This window comes from Saccostrea cucullata, unplaced genomic scaffold (assembly GCF_032062105.1).
Source record: "Saccostrea cucullata isolate Sc308-1 unplaced genomic scaffold, CSIRO_AGI_Scuc_v1 ctg281, whole genome shotgun sequence".
Taxonomy (NCBI): Eukaryota; Metazoa; Mollusca; class Bivalvia; order Ostreida; family Ostreidae; genus Saccostrea; species Saccostrea cuccullata.
This window is the reverse complement of record NW_026926059.1, coordinates 130,734-145,415: the sequence shown is the minus strand read 5'-3', so window position 1 is coordinate 145,415 and position 14,682 is coordinate 130,734. Positions and strand designations below refer to the sequence as shown.

Genomic DNA, 14,682 nt, shown 5'->3' with positions numbered 1-14,682 from the left:
AGGACATTTATTTCTTTTAATCCAGTTTAATTCACTTGTGTTCTCACAGTTAGATCAAATTCATAGTTCTGCATGCAGTCATCTAGGTCATTCCTGGATATTTGATTATGAAAAAATAAAAAAAAAGGAATTAGGGAATATTAATAATTAATTTAAATGCGAATCCTGTGTGCACGCAACTCGCTACCAACTCCCTTTTTGACAATACTGATGTAAAATTTTGACATGTAACATTAATGTAACATTCATAAAATTTAACTACAACTAGTGTCTCTCTTTGCATACTTGACTGGTAGAGAATGTTTTACAAACAGACCTGATATAAGCACTGTGTAATTTAGACATTTTTGCTACAGGTTGCCTGCTATTAGTGGATCTAGGGGGTGGGAACCATCGAATGGGTGGCTCCGCCCTTGCTCAATGTTACAAACAGCTGGGTGACCTCTGTCCTGATCTGGATCAGCCAGATGTTTTCTGTAAAGCTTTCAATGTCACACAAAAGTTAATTGGAGGTAAGAAATCAGGATGTCATTTACATAGAATAAGAAATGCAAATGGAATGTACAGTATAATTTGTCCAAACCGGCTACCGCTGGTTCCATAAAATTTGGCCGGTTTAGACAGAATCCGGAGTGCAGGAAAAATGCAGGAAAATATTAATTTTGAAAATTTCGTTGTTTATTTACAAGTTCATTATTATACATAATGTAAAATATAATTAAATGATGAAATTAATCAATATTTTGGAGTCTAGAAATTATAAAATAGTCTCTTATGACTTACCATGCTTACTGTATTTTCTTGTTTTTCACGAAGTGTGAAAGTCGGGTGAAATGTAACCTAAATCAAAATCTACAGGCACGCATAATATACATGTAGGCCTACTATATATCAAGCGAATCATGTTTCGCTTGTCAAAGAGCTCATTCAATGTAAAAACAGTAATGCACAATTATTTACGATGTGCTAATTATTAGACTGAACTTTTAATTTTTATGTAAAAAATTACATCTTCCCCCACAGTGTTATGGCGCCATTTTGAATGCGTCCGATTTTCGATCCCGATTTATATATTGATTTGTAAATCGCTTACGTATTTATTTTTTTGTTATAATGTGGTAAAAGGATCGAGTTAAAACAAAATTATCTTTTTTTTAATTGTAATTAAATCATATACTAGTAATTTTTTTTTCAACTGGGCTGTGTCACCGCCGCGTTTCACTGAGTTCGTTTCATGGCACTGCTTATGTAAACACAGATTATCAAATCCACCACGAAAGGTGTTAATTGCTTTGAAGTAACTCAGGTGTGGCCGGATTAGAGGAAATAATTACCGTTATTTATGAGCAGTTGGGACCAGTATGGCCGTTTGGAATACAGAATAGACAGTATCCGGACTACACAGAATTTTTTCTAATGAATTTGTTAAAGAAGTGCATGGGACTAAAATTTATAGACGGAATGGACAAAAGTCCGGAGTACACAGAGTCCGGATTAGACAAATTTTACTGTACTTTTTTTACTTTTGTTTGCCTGACAGTGGTGCACATCTGCCCAATATTTATCACTGTCTGACCAGCTATCTACAGCTTTTAATTGAATTTACAAAGACTATGTACAAAAAAAATTGTCTTCAGAGAGGAAGATATCTGCTGGACATGACGTGAGTGATGGGGGACTTATCACAGCCATGATGGAAATGGCTTTTGCTGGAAACTGTGGAATAGATGTCAACCTGGAATTCATTCAGGAAGGTATTCATTTATGGTGCTTCAATGAGAAAAGAGATATAAATCATTTAATGTTGCTGATATTTTAATCATTTCAAATTTTGATAAACTTCTGTAGAGTTGAATGATGAAAACCTTTGATTGTAGTATTTTTGTAAATGATACTGATACATGTATTTCAGAATTTAGTGCCATAGATGTGTTGTTCTCAGAAGAACTTGGGTTGATCCTGGAAGTGCCATTCATTGAGAGTACAACTGTACTGGGAGAATATGCCGCACAGAATGTACCCTGTTATCTGATTGGTCATTCTTCAAAGAGCGGCAAGGACTCTTTGGTTGGTACTGTTATTAAAGAATGATGCAATGTACATGTCCTACATGTGTAATCTGATCAGAAATAATGCCATACATTGGGAGAGAGTTTTTTATGCCTCCCTTCGAAGAAGGGAAGGCATATTGCTTTGCTGCTGTCTGTCGGTCGGTATTTCGGTCTGTCGGTCCTTTTAGTTTCCATTCATTTTCTTCACAACTGTTGCACATACTGAAATGAAATTTGGTATACACAGATTTATCAGATGAATATCTAGGTCAAGATTTGTTTTGGGTACGATCGCACCATTTTTGATAGAGTTATGCCCCTTGGACATAGAAAAATTCCAATTATTTGCAGTTTCCGTTAATTTTCTTCGCAGAGGTTGCATATACTGAAATGAAATTTGGTTTACAGATTTATCAGATAAAAATTTAGATCAAGTTTGTTTTGGGTACAATCGCACCATTTTTGACAGAGTTACAACCCTTGGACTTAGAAAAATTCCAATTATTTGCAGTTTCCGTTCATTTTTTTTCGCAGAAGTTTCACATACTGAAATGAAATTTAGTATACATGTACAGAATTATCAGATGAAAATTTAGATCAAGTTCTGTTTTGAATACCATTGCGATCTTTTTAACAGATTTATGCCCCTTGGACTTGGAAAAATTCCAGTTTGGGGTAGGGGGCATAAGTATTTTACAAACATCTCTTGTTGCTTTTGTTTTTATCCTTATTCTGCTTATTCCTCTGTGTATGATATAAAATACATGTATGTGTATCTTGAATGTGATAAAATAAAATTGTTTCTTATTGTACATGAGCAGATTAACATGCCATTTATAAGCACAATGTCAAATTTTGCCATACGATAACATTGATTATCAAATGAAATGTATACACCTGTAACTGAGTAATCTTTTAAATCTTACTGAATGTTGTCTTTTTAGGTGAATATATCCATAAGAGGTCTGGAGGTAATAAAAGAGAAAATGACAGTGTTAAGAGATATCTGGGAAGAAACCAGTTTTCAGTTAGAATTTCTTCAAGCCAATCCCAAATGTGTAACCCAGGAACAAACAGGACTGAAAGAGAGGCTAGAGCCTCCTTATCATGTGCCATTTGAATCTGAGATTATATCCTTTTCCCAGAGAGGTAGACCAACAAGTATGTGTTGATTTTTCACCGTCACTGCTTACAAGGCATGTTATGAAATGCATGAGTTTTTGTATAATACAAGTTTTATCAAAGCTACAAATGTTTGTTGAAAGTAACTTCACTGTTCCGTGCACTATTTCATGTTAAAACAGCTGCCCTTTTTACAATGAAATCCTAAAAGCAGTTTAAAAAAAAAAAGTTTATTTTGTGGGAAAACATGCTGTTAGAGAAATTGTCTATTTTAAAACTGAATACATGTTAAAAAAGTTTGAATTCTTTTTTTCCACTTTATATCATTACAGTTGGGTGGCAGTGACAATTTTTTTGCATACACGAGTCACACTAGACATGTATTTTGCTCCTGACAGGTCAACCCTTGCCAAAAGTAGCGGTTCTTAGAGAAGAGGGAAGTAACTCTGACCGAGAGATGGCCGCCGTACTCCACATGGCCGGTTTTGAGGTGTGGGATGTTAACATGGAGGACCTCTGCTCAGAACAAATAAACTTGGACCAGTTTAGGGGACTAGTTTTTGTTGGAGGCTTTAGCTATGCTGATGTATGTGGATCTGCCAAAGGTTTGTTTCTACAACGTAGTTTGAGATTTACATTACATTATTCATGGCACTATAGAAATCTTGAACTGCGAATTCTTTAAAGTTTTTAAATCCAAGATGATTGAAAATGAATGATAAATAATTTGCACCACCTTTCGAACATTTGCAAATTGTACATATTTTGATTTCTCTTTTTGTTTACAGGTTGGGCTGCTACTGCCCTGTTTAACCAAAGTGTGCGAGAACAGCTGTTAAAGTTTAAGGAGAGACCTGACACGTTTAGTCTGGGGGTCTGTAATGGCTGTCAGCTGATGGCACTGCTGGGCTGGGTCGCTCCCGACGAGGACCTCAAAGGTAAAACAATTCTCTGCTTCTGTTAAAATTGTGAGGGGATGGTCCCTTTGTAGCAGGGCCTGTGTTAAGATTGAGATGGAATGATCCACTTTGTAACAGTGCCAAATTGTAAAGACATGGTCCTGTTTGTAGCAGTCATGCCTAAATTGTAAGGGAATGCTCCAATTTGCTGTAGTTCCCACATCAAATTTGAATAACAATCTGAACAATTTTATGTCCCCTTCATGGGCAATAAAATTTTTCTTCCTTACTTTTCTACAATAAATGAAGCAAAATAAAATTGATCACCACTACTAGATAAACTCTGCATTCTTTTTTTTTTTTTTGAACACAGAAAACAGTAACAGTGGTGTTGGACAGGGCCTTTTTCTGGATCACAACTTGTCTGAGAGATTTGAGTGTCGCTTCAGTTCTGTACGGGTGATGAAGAGTCCGGCCATCATGTTTAGAGGGATGGAGGATACAGTGTTTGGGATGTGGAGCGCCCACGGGGAAGGTAGAATTACATTCTCAACATTTATCTCTACACATGCAATTATAGATACAAGTGTTTCTGAAAAATTTCTTGATATTTTGGGTCATGAAAGTTTTTTATGCCCCGCCATGAATATACAATATTTTTAAAAACGTTTATTAAATGCTTATACAAAATTCAAATTAATTTCTTGCATCGTGAAATTAAAACCATCGCGATTGTTTACTTTTTGAGAAATCAAGAAATATTAACACTGGAATTAAAACGACATACGGTATGCTGATACATACTGATGAGAGCTTTTCAGTTGCGTCAATATTTTTTGACCTTGGCATTTCTTTGACCTTGACCTCACTTTAAAGAAATTAATGTAAACCTTCATATGCTGATACATACTGATGTAAGCAATTCAACTGCATCACTTATCAAGATATTATCAAGACATTCAAATTTCATACAAATTTTCCATGTTGCATTACTAATATATCCTTGGCGGGGCGTTCATGTCTTATGGACATATTTCTACTTTATAATTTAACATAAAGGCATAGATGTTAGATTAAATAAACTACCATCAGATGCTTGGAAAAGCAATGAAGATAAAATATCATAGGTAAAATGTGTTTGCAGAGAAGTTTGAAAGCAACTTTGTAAAATATTTTTTAAAAATTCAGAATGAAAATTTCAGCTTAGTCTACCTTCATTTACTGTGCATTCAGAATCATTTTCACCCTTGCATTTAATTTATATAATTAGCTCCATTTAAAAATCATCCAGAAAATGCTGTTTACTCTGAATTTGTCCCAGTTTGAATTCATCCATTTACAGATAAAATAATGTTTCATAACATTTTACAGGGAGAATGGTGTTCCGTTCGGAGGGGATTTATCAGGATATGTGTAGAGACAATCTGATAGCTGTGAAGTATGTGGATGATCAGGGGAAGCCCACCGAGGTCTACCCTCTCAATCCCAATGGATCCCGTAACGGGATCGCCGCCATTTGTTCAGAAGACGGCCGCCATCTTGCCATCATGCCTCATCCCGAGCGGTGCTTTCTGCCATGGCAGTGTGCATGGATGCCACAGGAAATGAGGAAGTTTGATGTGTCACCATGGTTTAAGATGTTCCAGAATGCTTTTGATTGGTGCAGGACACAGTCCTAAGAGTCACTCACATAGGATGTTTTTATAAAATATCAGGGAAAATCATTGGATATTAGGTGTTGGGCTGTTGAAATCAACACCACTACAGCTCAATTTAACATATGAATTGGTATTGAATGCAACTCAAGATATGCATAATACAATGAAATAGAATTACCTCAACAAATGAAGTGTGTTTAACTCTTATTGCCATAACTAAATATACATACATAGCTTAGCCTTCTGTGCAATAAACACTTGTATTTAAAATGGATTTTATGTTTTGTTGTGAAAAGACCCTGGGTCAATGGTTCTGGTGGAACTCTTTTAATTGTAAAATGGAAATGTATAAATACTTGAGAGTCTTCTCTGCTCTTAAGTATTTAACAGTCAAAGTGAACAAGATGATGAGCAGAAGTGCCTCCTGCAAAATTTTAAAATCCATGGCTCAGGATCAGGGGGTTTGGAATGGTCATGATAAGGCAGTAATTCTTTGAAAATTGTCCTTTCTGCTTCAGAGTATACGGCAGCTATGATGAGCAAAGATGCCGCTTCCAAAATTTGAAATTCATGGCCCCCAGCCCTTTGGATCTGGGGTTCTGGTGTTGGTTTGAATGTATTTTCATGACAGAATGGAAATGCATTAATGCTAAAAATTCATAAAAAGTTGGGGAAATTCTTGAGGATATAAATTTTCAATATTTGTCTATGTTCCCTTTAGGGGAAAAAAATCTTCCTTCAGAAGCTTTGATTGACAATATTTTGAAATCCTACATGTATACTCTGTGTATGACACAATGTAGATGTTTAATTTTCTAGAAATGTCTCTTCAGAAGTTTTAGTGATCTGGTTTTAGGAATACACCATTCCTTAAAATCATCAAAGATTTGGATTTCTTGCCCATTAATATGCACATAAGCTACGTGTATATGCATTATTTCAATAGATCATACCCTACAATAGATTAACAGATGGATTTGTAATTATGCACCCCAAAATCATAGAGGAAATGGAACAATTTTCATCATAAAAAATACAAGGCAATACTTTTTTCTTAGATAAATTTATTAAAACTTTGATATTCCTAGAGATTGCCACTTTCAAAAATTATACTCTTTCTCTCTCTCTCTCACATGAATATGGCAGCTATTTGGTCAAAATAAAACAAATTGTATCTTTATTACAACTTTACAATTTTGTACAGCACATTCACTTTACAAATATAGTACATTCACATAATTTCAAGTAACATTCATCCCAATAAAACAATCTACAACATCTAATTTCCACCATGACGACACATGAAATTTGGGATCCATAAAACAAAACATACGGTCTCAATCACCGATCATCTTCTCTACTTGAATAAGAAACTGGAAAAAGAAAAGATCAGTTGTTATAAAACTGGTATAAAGAATTTCACTGTATTTCTATACACCTGTACTGAAAAAGAACAGCCTACCTGTATGGGTAACCTTGATACTTGGATCGGAACACAGATAAGAGGAGACTGAAAAAGATTGCCACTAATCCCAGCCCTACCATGGATAAAACTGAAAAATTAACAAAAACACTTAAGTCTTATGTACATATTTACACTCTGAAGTGAAAATTCTTAACATTATAACATCATTCATTGCATTTTAATAAATTTTTGTACACAAATTTTTTCCATAAATTTTTTGGCTTTGCAGGTAAGACATATATATTGTATACAAATTCTATAAGAATTGGCATCCAGTATCTGATGATAGTGTGTCATTTCTTACTTCTTTTCTTGCCGGGGTCTCCTTTGACAGAATTAGCTTCATTGAGTAGAACTATGCCCCCTACCACTGCTGCATCTGAAAAATCTAGTTAAGGAATTGTTCCCCTACAAACATCGCAATATTTTCTACATAAAAAATTAACAAATGTGACAAAGCTACATGAGATGAGTTTTCTTTTTTATAGGAGAGAAAGGGAGATACAAATAAAAGAAGAAGAGGAAACGCTGCTTTCAAAAAAGTGCAACAAAAATCACCAGACTAAATTGCATATGTCCAAAAAATTTCATGTTCACCAATAAGCAACACATGTATGTTTCTTCAGGAGTAAGAATAAAATTAAAATTTGTAAAAGTGCAAGGGTGTGTCAATCAAACCCATCCAAAAATTTAAACTTTCAGTAACTTTTACATGAAATAAGATTTTCAATATATTTCGTGTAAAATGCTATTTATATAAGGCCATGCAAAGTGATATTATAAAGAAAATATAACTTCAAATCTGTGTCTATGCACCTTTAAGTCTAAAGCTCCTCAAAGTCAAGTACATGTACATGTAGTTAAAAGAGGCCCATGGGTTACAATGCCAACTTGACTTCAGCATATGAAAAACAGACACTTAAGGTGGCTCATTACATCCACAGTTTATTTTAGATTTCAATACAGCACCACTTATAATGTAGATGTCAAATATCCAGATGGGGGTATTGATATCATAAATATTTTTTATAGAATTTTTTAGTTTTTGTCTAATTTTAGTGAAATACTTCATTTCAAGTTTATTATCAATAGAATTTCAGAACTTTCAGTGTCAAATGATGGGCATCTTCTTAAGACAAGTACACACAGTGAAAATACCTCATAATACCTAATAATAATTTCATTAGAAAAAATAATTTTCACATAGAAAACAATTAATGTCATTATCTTTTTAATCTATGCATAAAACATTAATAAAATGAGTTCTGAAGAGACAAGGAATGTATTTCAATGAATTACATGTGACATATTGAATGAAGAATGTTTTAACGAAATGAAAATTCCAATTTAAAAAATATTTGGTTTAAAAAGTCCACTTTCAAGAGTTATCTTTCCTAATTACCCAAGACTCAAAACACTAAGGAACGTTTGACATTACATCTAAAATTCAGAGCAAAGCTTTAAATTGCCAGATTTTACATTTAAATCAATAAAGCAAATATATAAATTAACACCAACACAGTAAATAGTGCAAGTAAATAACTTTTTAATTTCAACAAGGTTGTAGATTTTAACTCAAATTTCCTCTATACAAACATGTCATTGATTGATAGAGCTCACTGCATGCATCGCTATGAAACTGATTACTTGTTTGGCGAAGATTTGACTGTTGTTTTCTTTTGTTTCTGCTTAAAAGCAATTCTTCTTGGTTTATGCATAATGAATCCGTTACTTTGTTTTCACTGTTTATAACACCGCATGTTTCATCTATTTTTAAAGCGTTTTAAAGGTCAGGGTCATATTACAGAGGTACCTGTACAATTCGTCCCCAGAGGAAACCGGTCGACGCAATGGAGGTTTATTTTTTTGTGTAGTACGTCAGCAAAAAGTGGTGTAATGAGCCTCCTTAAAAAAGGCTTACAAATATTTTTTCTCATATCCACAGACTGAACTTATTGCATGATAGAATCAGGGCTGCAATTCTTGCGTATTTTGGACATGCCTGCTGTAATTGTTGAAAAACAATTTAACTAAGACACCATCTAGCGGACTTACAAAGCACCAGGCTAACCACTGCACCTCAACTTTGGCCACTTCCAGATGGTAGGCTGTTGATAAAATGTAAAGATGTGATTCTGTTTTATTTAGTCTGAAAGATTTCTTATAAAGTAAAACTGCAAAAACACAAGCAGTGAAAGCACAAAGATACAAAGAGCAAACACAATGTAGCTTTCAGCCCAGGTCTGGCTATCCTGTTGCGAGTCTACATATATCTAAAAGGCAACACAGAGAAATAAAATACATGTTCAACACTGACCTCAAGCAGTACTGAAAAGTTGTAAAGAAGCAAGGGGCAACGAGATATTGCCCTTTCAGTTAAAACTGAAAAGTAATTCTCTCAAAAATAGTAATGCTTTAAAGTTCAAGAGGCAAATGAATATTACACAAAAGTCAATAGAAATTCATGTAAACATGCCAGAAAATATAAAAAAAAAATTTACCCTTTACCCTTCCAGTTAGTAAGGATACTTAAGAAAAACACTATGTAAGTTTCTGCTATAAACTGCCCCTGGCTGCTGCCATGAATGTAATTCTGTTGAAGAAGAAAAATAGAACATGCATAAAATATTAAAATGTTAGAAAACAAAATTTATATTCTTATTTTAGTAATACCATTACAAATATGAAAAAAATCATAATGTAAAAGTGGAAAGTTTGACAAAGAGGAAAAATTGACGAATGACTTTTGCTGGGTCATCAAAGTTTTCTCTCATCAATATTTTTTTATTCATTGTTGTTCTCGGAGCTTGGCCAGTGTACGTGTAATCATACTTAGTTGTCCGTTCGTTGTATTCCTTAAATCTCATTTGATTTTGTGAATCTCGATCCCAAACATACATGTATAATGACAGTATGTAAACATAGCTAATGTGAAAATCAAATTGGTAAAAATAAAATAATATATGAGATTTCCATTTGCAGTTGAATTTTTAATCACATGCTGCAAATGTATTCTACAGTATTTAGCATGTATGATATTTGGCAAAATGGATTTTTTTCAACAAGTTAGCTTCGGTTTAAATTAGCGCTTTCTTAATTTTGCTTTATATATAATCAAGACATTTAGCAATGTACTTGATTTAGCAGAAGCTCCTTTCCATGAAATGCGATGAATAGAATACACAGCCAAATGTAATAAGTTTACAATATACTAGTATACCACAATTTTATCGGATCATGCTTTAAAATACCCTTCAACTTAATAACTTTGTTTGGATTGAGTTCTTGCCCCTGCCACCCTGTACATACAATTTGTCCTGTAGATGGGTTTTTGTGCATCACTGGTGGTCCTCTAATGTGGTTCCACATCTGACCCGAAGTCATGACAAAAATTACAAACTGAAATATTAAGTTAATATCTGTAAGCACATGATTCATCAACCTAATTACAGTCCAAAAACAAGCTGAATTCCATAGATTTAGACAAATTAGACAAATCACTAACCAGTGATAGAACTCCCCATACTGTTTTGTTGTACAGGAATTCTAGGTTGTTTCTCTTTAAGTATAGAAGTCCTCCGATCAGAGCAAACAAGAGTGCCAGAGCCAGAGTCCCAGAGTAATTAGGAGGGCGGAATACACGAATCTACAAAACAGAAACTTACGTAAATTAGGATCTTGTCAAAATTATATGGGTCAAAAAGTGTGTTGTTTACATTCCAATTTGTCATTTACCATCCAAAACAATAATAATTAAAGTCATTCCCAGAAAAGACAAATCTTCCTATCTAGAACTCAACAGATCAGAGATTACCAGTACACTTTGAGATATTTAAAAGGATTCATTTTAAGAAGATTTAAAAACAACGTGTTTGGGACTGCCAACACACTGCCATACATATATCCAAAGTATTTGAGATATTAGTATTTGAGTAACAAAGTGCAACTGTGAACTTTGCTGTTTAATTTAATCTATCACATAGAAAATCTGTAAAAGGAGCTGTGTTACCTTTATTACTAAAAAAAATTTAAATGTTCATCCTTTCTTATTCTATATGTGTTTTTAAAGAGTGAAACTTTTTTGATTTACATTTATGTCTGTTCTCTCTGCAACCCATTTTGCAATCTGCTCAGCAGCAAATCCAACTCTGTAAAATTACAAAACAAATGAAAACAATTTTGTATATTAAACAAAATATAATCACATGACACACAAGTATACTATGATTTAAAATCTCAATATCAGCTTTGTTCCTGTGAATATTTATCTATCTTTGGCTGTTAACCATACAGTTTGTTAGTGTCTAAAGTTATGCCCCTTTAAGAGTATCTAAACAAACCTGTGAATATCCATGGTGTCTCCTTTCTTAGGTTTTCCTTTGGCTGGAAAATGCATGAACACTGGAGCAGTGTTAAGTTTCATCTACAAATGTAAAAAGAAATTGCATAATTCAGAATGAGACCACAAAATTTTAAGTGAACCTTCATTTATCTTTTGATAAGAAAATGATAGGATTGACAATCTGTGAGCTTACTGAGGAGAAAACATCTGATCCCTCATCATAGTCCACCATAGCAAAGAACAATTTGTTAGAATACTGCTGATAGTACCTCCAGGAATTGGCCAGAATGGTGTACTCATCGTTGGCTTGTCTGTAAGTGTAAGACATACATCAAATTCAAGGAGTTTCCTGATCAACCATGTATTTCTTATACATCCTTATGAAATGCTAATGAAATAATTTCAATACATCTAATTTTTTTTTTAATACCCTCAATTAATTTTTTTTTAAAGTGAACATGCATAAGTCCCTCCTAAAATCACATGAACAAGGTCATATTTTTTCACCAAGCAATACACTGGAATGACTGAGCAAGACAAAAGAGCAAATATACGGTGGAATCATTTTAATTTGTATATGTATGTATATACATGTACTGAAGGCAAGGATGCATTTAACTATCAACTTTTAACTTCAAAATAATCAATCACAAATCAATAATAAAATCTTTATCTACTGATGTATTTGTTGGATAGGAGTACTGTAAATCACTTTTTATTCGCGAGAACTTTATTTTCGCATAATTACGCGAGACAGTGTGCTCGCGAAAATTTAATTCTCGCGTATATTAGTATTCTTTAAGAATATAAGGAGCAATAACCACAATTCGCGAAAATTTTGTCTCGCTAATCAAGAGTCAATGACTATCTCGCAAAAATAAGGTGTCGCAAAAATTAAGTGATCTACATTAATCAGTTTCAAACAAATTGTGGATCTTATCACACCTGTGTACGTTTTCTAAATTGGATCTTTTTTTAATAAATCAATAAACATTAAGGTAAATATTGATCATAACTGCAGTCTAACAAATATCATTTTAATAATTGATTTTGTAGAGAGAAAACAAGGGTAAATGCTTTTAAGTTTAAAAATAGAAAGAATTAAGTTCAACTGCATGCAACTCCTTTTTTCATCAAACCAATTACTGGGGGATTATTATTATCATTCAAGTTTTATATTGGAGATATGGGGGTAGTTGTTGGGGAGGAGTAGGGTTTGAAGGATACAGATACAGGGCACTTACTTGCACACAGAACACTGTCTCTGAGGCTGTAAGGCAGTCAACATGACCACTACTGAGTAATTTCTGGGAGGTGACTTCACATATTGTCTGAATTTATCACCATTCAGTCGGATGACAGCTTTTTTATTGTTCCATTCTGTCAGTTGACTAACTTTTTCTCCAAGTGTATCCTGAATTAAAAAATGTTAACAAAAAATAATTTAAGCAAAATAGTAGAATTTTGAGGGTTTTTTTATATTATAAAATAATAATAATCATGAATAATAATCGCAATCAGGATTCACAAATCAAAAGACCTTGACTCAGCATAATATATCATTGTTGCAAACCACGGCCATAATGTACAATCCTCTTCAATTCTGGCCATGGTAGCATTAGAAGAGAATATTTCATAGCTCATTAAAATATTGACCACTGTGAGTAAAGCATAGTCAGATAATGAACTTTGATGCGATTTTTCAATACCTAATCGCAGTCTACAAAATACTGCTGATGTAAATTGTTGATTTCAATTGTGATGGAAACGAAACTTGTCAATGGCTGAATATGATGTCACAATAGAAAGGCGTAAATATTCAAGATTACGACACTTTTTGTAATCAAGGAGCCACTGGTAGGAGAGAGCTATATGTGGACTCCGAACCGTGGCTTGAGACGATGGCATAATATATGTACATAACATTTTACCATATTAATGTGCTAATGCATTTTGAAGCAGAAAATTTGCCTGACAAGTATGCAGCAATTCTAAACAACAGAATGAACAATATCTAAAGAAAACCAAGAGAGGGGAGTGCCAGGAGTTAACAGTACTAAATTTACCATTGGCTTTAGAATTTTCTAGTTAGAATAATCTAACTGTGTCTCCGTACAGGCCCTCACCACAGTTAGAATACCACCCATATACTCGCAATGTTGCAAAAAATTGCAGAATCGCACCGAAACGATTTTGAAGAATATAAAATGATTTGCGCTGGGAATAACTAGCAAAATAATCAAAACAAACCTTCTTGAGATTGCTTATGCCTTTTATCCCAAAAAATAACCAATATAAATACGAAAATCCAATTAATTTTCTCAACGTTTTTCTCTCGATTCAAATTACCTGCCATGTTTACATTCGGAACTCTCTAGATTGTTCCTAGTAAATGCACTATGCGAGTTATCGCCCGTGTTTCTTTCTGCTACATTACGAATACACGGAACGAATTCTATCGTTAAACCGGGTCCGTAGGACAATATCATTTTAACGATAGAACATTCTATCTAAGAATTTTCTAGCATTAATGATTTTAACCATTTAACATTCAAGCATATCATTCTCATAATGAAAAATGAATCTAAATTCTGATGCAAAATTGCGAGACCAATTTTTGCTAGAATCTGCAACAGAAATAGAGTAACAGCCTTTGTAAATGTTATAAGGTAATCAATTTAGAATGAAGAACACATATTTTTCAAAACCATTGGTGTGTTTTTGAAAATTTCTATCAATTTTCGCCAATATGCTTCCTTTTTCCTTTGACGCTAAATTTTATCTTTTAAAAATTCCCCAGCTCCTATCATTCTTATAGAGATGACTCAAGTTCTTATCAACATCAAGGAAATTCAGATGAACAAATTCGAGCTTGAATGCCTACTTGTACGTGCCGACTAAATGGTTATTTCTGCTTACAATGACAACTAAAAACAAGTTCTTGTCTTCCAAGAAAAATTAGCATACTCTATTACCTCTTTCTTTTTAATGGCACCATGCAGAACACCTACAATGGCAAACAATATTGCAAAGACGAGGAAGAAAGTCTTGACAGCCGCCATGTTTCGTCTGCAGGTACGTGGATTAAAGAAGACATTTAATTGGTTCTCGCCTTTTCTCTGCTGTCCAATGAAATTGAGTGTGA

The 14,682-nt window shown here is 33.7% G+C and overlaps 2 protein-coding genes across 6 annotated transcripts in view; one reads left to right on the top strand and one right to left on the bottom strand.

Annotated features, from left to right (window-relative positions):
- LOC134270532 (phosphoribosylformylglycinamidine synthase-like) overlaps positions 1 to 5,773 on the top strand; it is a 36,942-nt gene extending 31,169 nt beyond the window's left edge. For 3 of the 4 annotated variants that reach the window (XM_062752762.1, XM_062752764.1, XM_062752763.1), the window contains exons 19-26: positions 357 to 512; positions 1,638 to 1,754; positions 1,913 to 2,067; positions 2,996 to 3,212; positions 3,572 to 3,778; positions 3,962 to 4,111; positions 4,446 to 4,607; positions 5,444 to 5,773. In XM_062752762.1, coding sequence (XP_062608746.1) covers positions 357 to 512; positions 1,638 to 1,754; positions 1,913 to 2,067; positions 2,996 to 3,212; positions 3,572 to 3,778; positions 3,962 to 4,111; positions 4,446 to 4,607; positions 5,444 to 5,751 — 1,472 coding nt within the window. In that variant the 3' untranslated portion in view covers positions 5,752 to 5,773. The remainder of the gene's footprint in view (positions 1 to 356; positions 513 to 1,637; positions 1,755 to 1,912; positions 2,068 to 2,995; positions 3,213 to 3,571; positions 3,779 to 3,961; positions 4,112 to 4,445; positions 4,608 to 5,443) is intronic. The other variant, XM_062752765.1, reaches the window with a different exon arrangement.
- Positions 5,774 to 6,849: 1,076 nt separating this feature from the next.
- Positions 6,850 to 14,655, bottom strand: LOC134270515 (tumor suppressor candidate 3-like). 2 transcript variants are annotated; one of them, XM_062752740.1, is made up of 11 exons: positions 14,513 to 14,655; positions 12,782 to 12,951; positions 11,731 to 11,848; positions 11,536 to 11,618; positions 11,286 to 11,343; positions 10,701 to 10,841; positions 10,505 to 10,594; positions 9,725 to 9,788; positions 7,500 to 7,574; positions 7,193 to 7,283; positions 6,850 to 7,103 (listed from the first exon to the last, which is right to left on the bottom strand). In XM_062752740.1, exons 1-11 carry the CDS (start codon positions 14,597 to 14,599, stop codon positions 7,088 to 7,090), a joined length of 993 nt encoding a protein of 330 aa, XP_062608724.1. In that variant the 5' UTR covers positions 14,600 to 14,655; the 3' UTR covers positions 6,850 to 7,087. The 2 variants fall into 2 exon arrangements, with proteins under 2 accessions (XP_062608724.1, XP_062608725.1); XM_062752741.1 differs by lacking the exons at positions 6,850 to 7,103; positions 7,193 to 7,283; positions 7,500 to 7,574 and adding an exon at positions 9,428 to 9,468 and having other exon boundaries at positions 9,704 to 9,788.
- Between the last annotated feature and the right edge of the window lie 27 nt (positions 14,656 to 14,682).

What these genes read in the sequence shown, in the direction of transcription:
- LOC134270515 (XM_062752740.1), bottom strand. Translation starts at nt 14,599, where the DNA reads ATGGCGGCTGTCAAGACTTTCTTCCTCGTCTTTGCAATATTGTTTGCC. An exon ending in GTGCCATTAAAAAGAAAGAG is followed by an intron (nt 12,952 to 14,512) that starts GTAATAGAGTAT and finishes TTTTTAATTCAG; the next exon opens with GATACACTTGGAGAAAAAGT. An exon ending in AGACCCCGGCAAGAAAAGAA is followed by an intron (nt 7,284 to 7,499) that starts GTAAGAAATGAC and finishes TTAATTTTTCAG; the next exon opens with TTTTATCCATGGTAGGGCTG.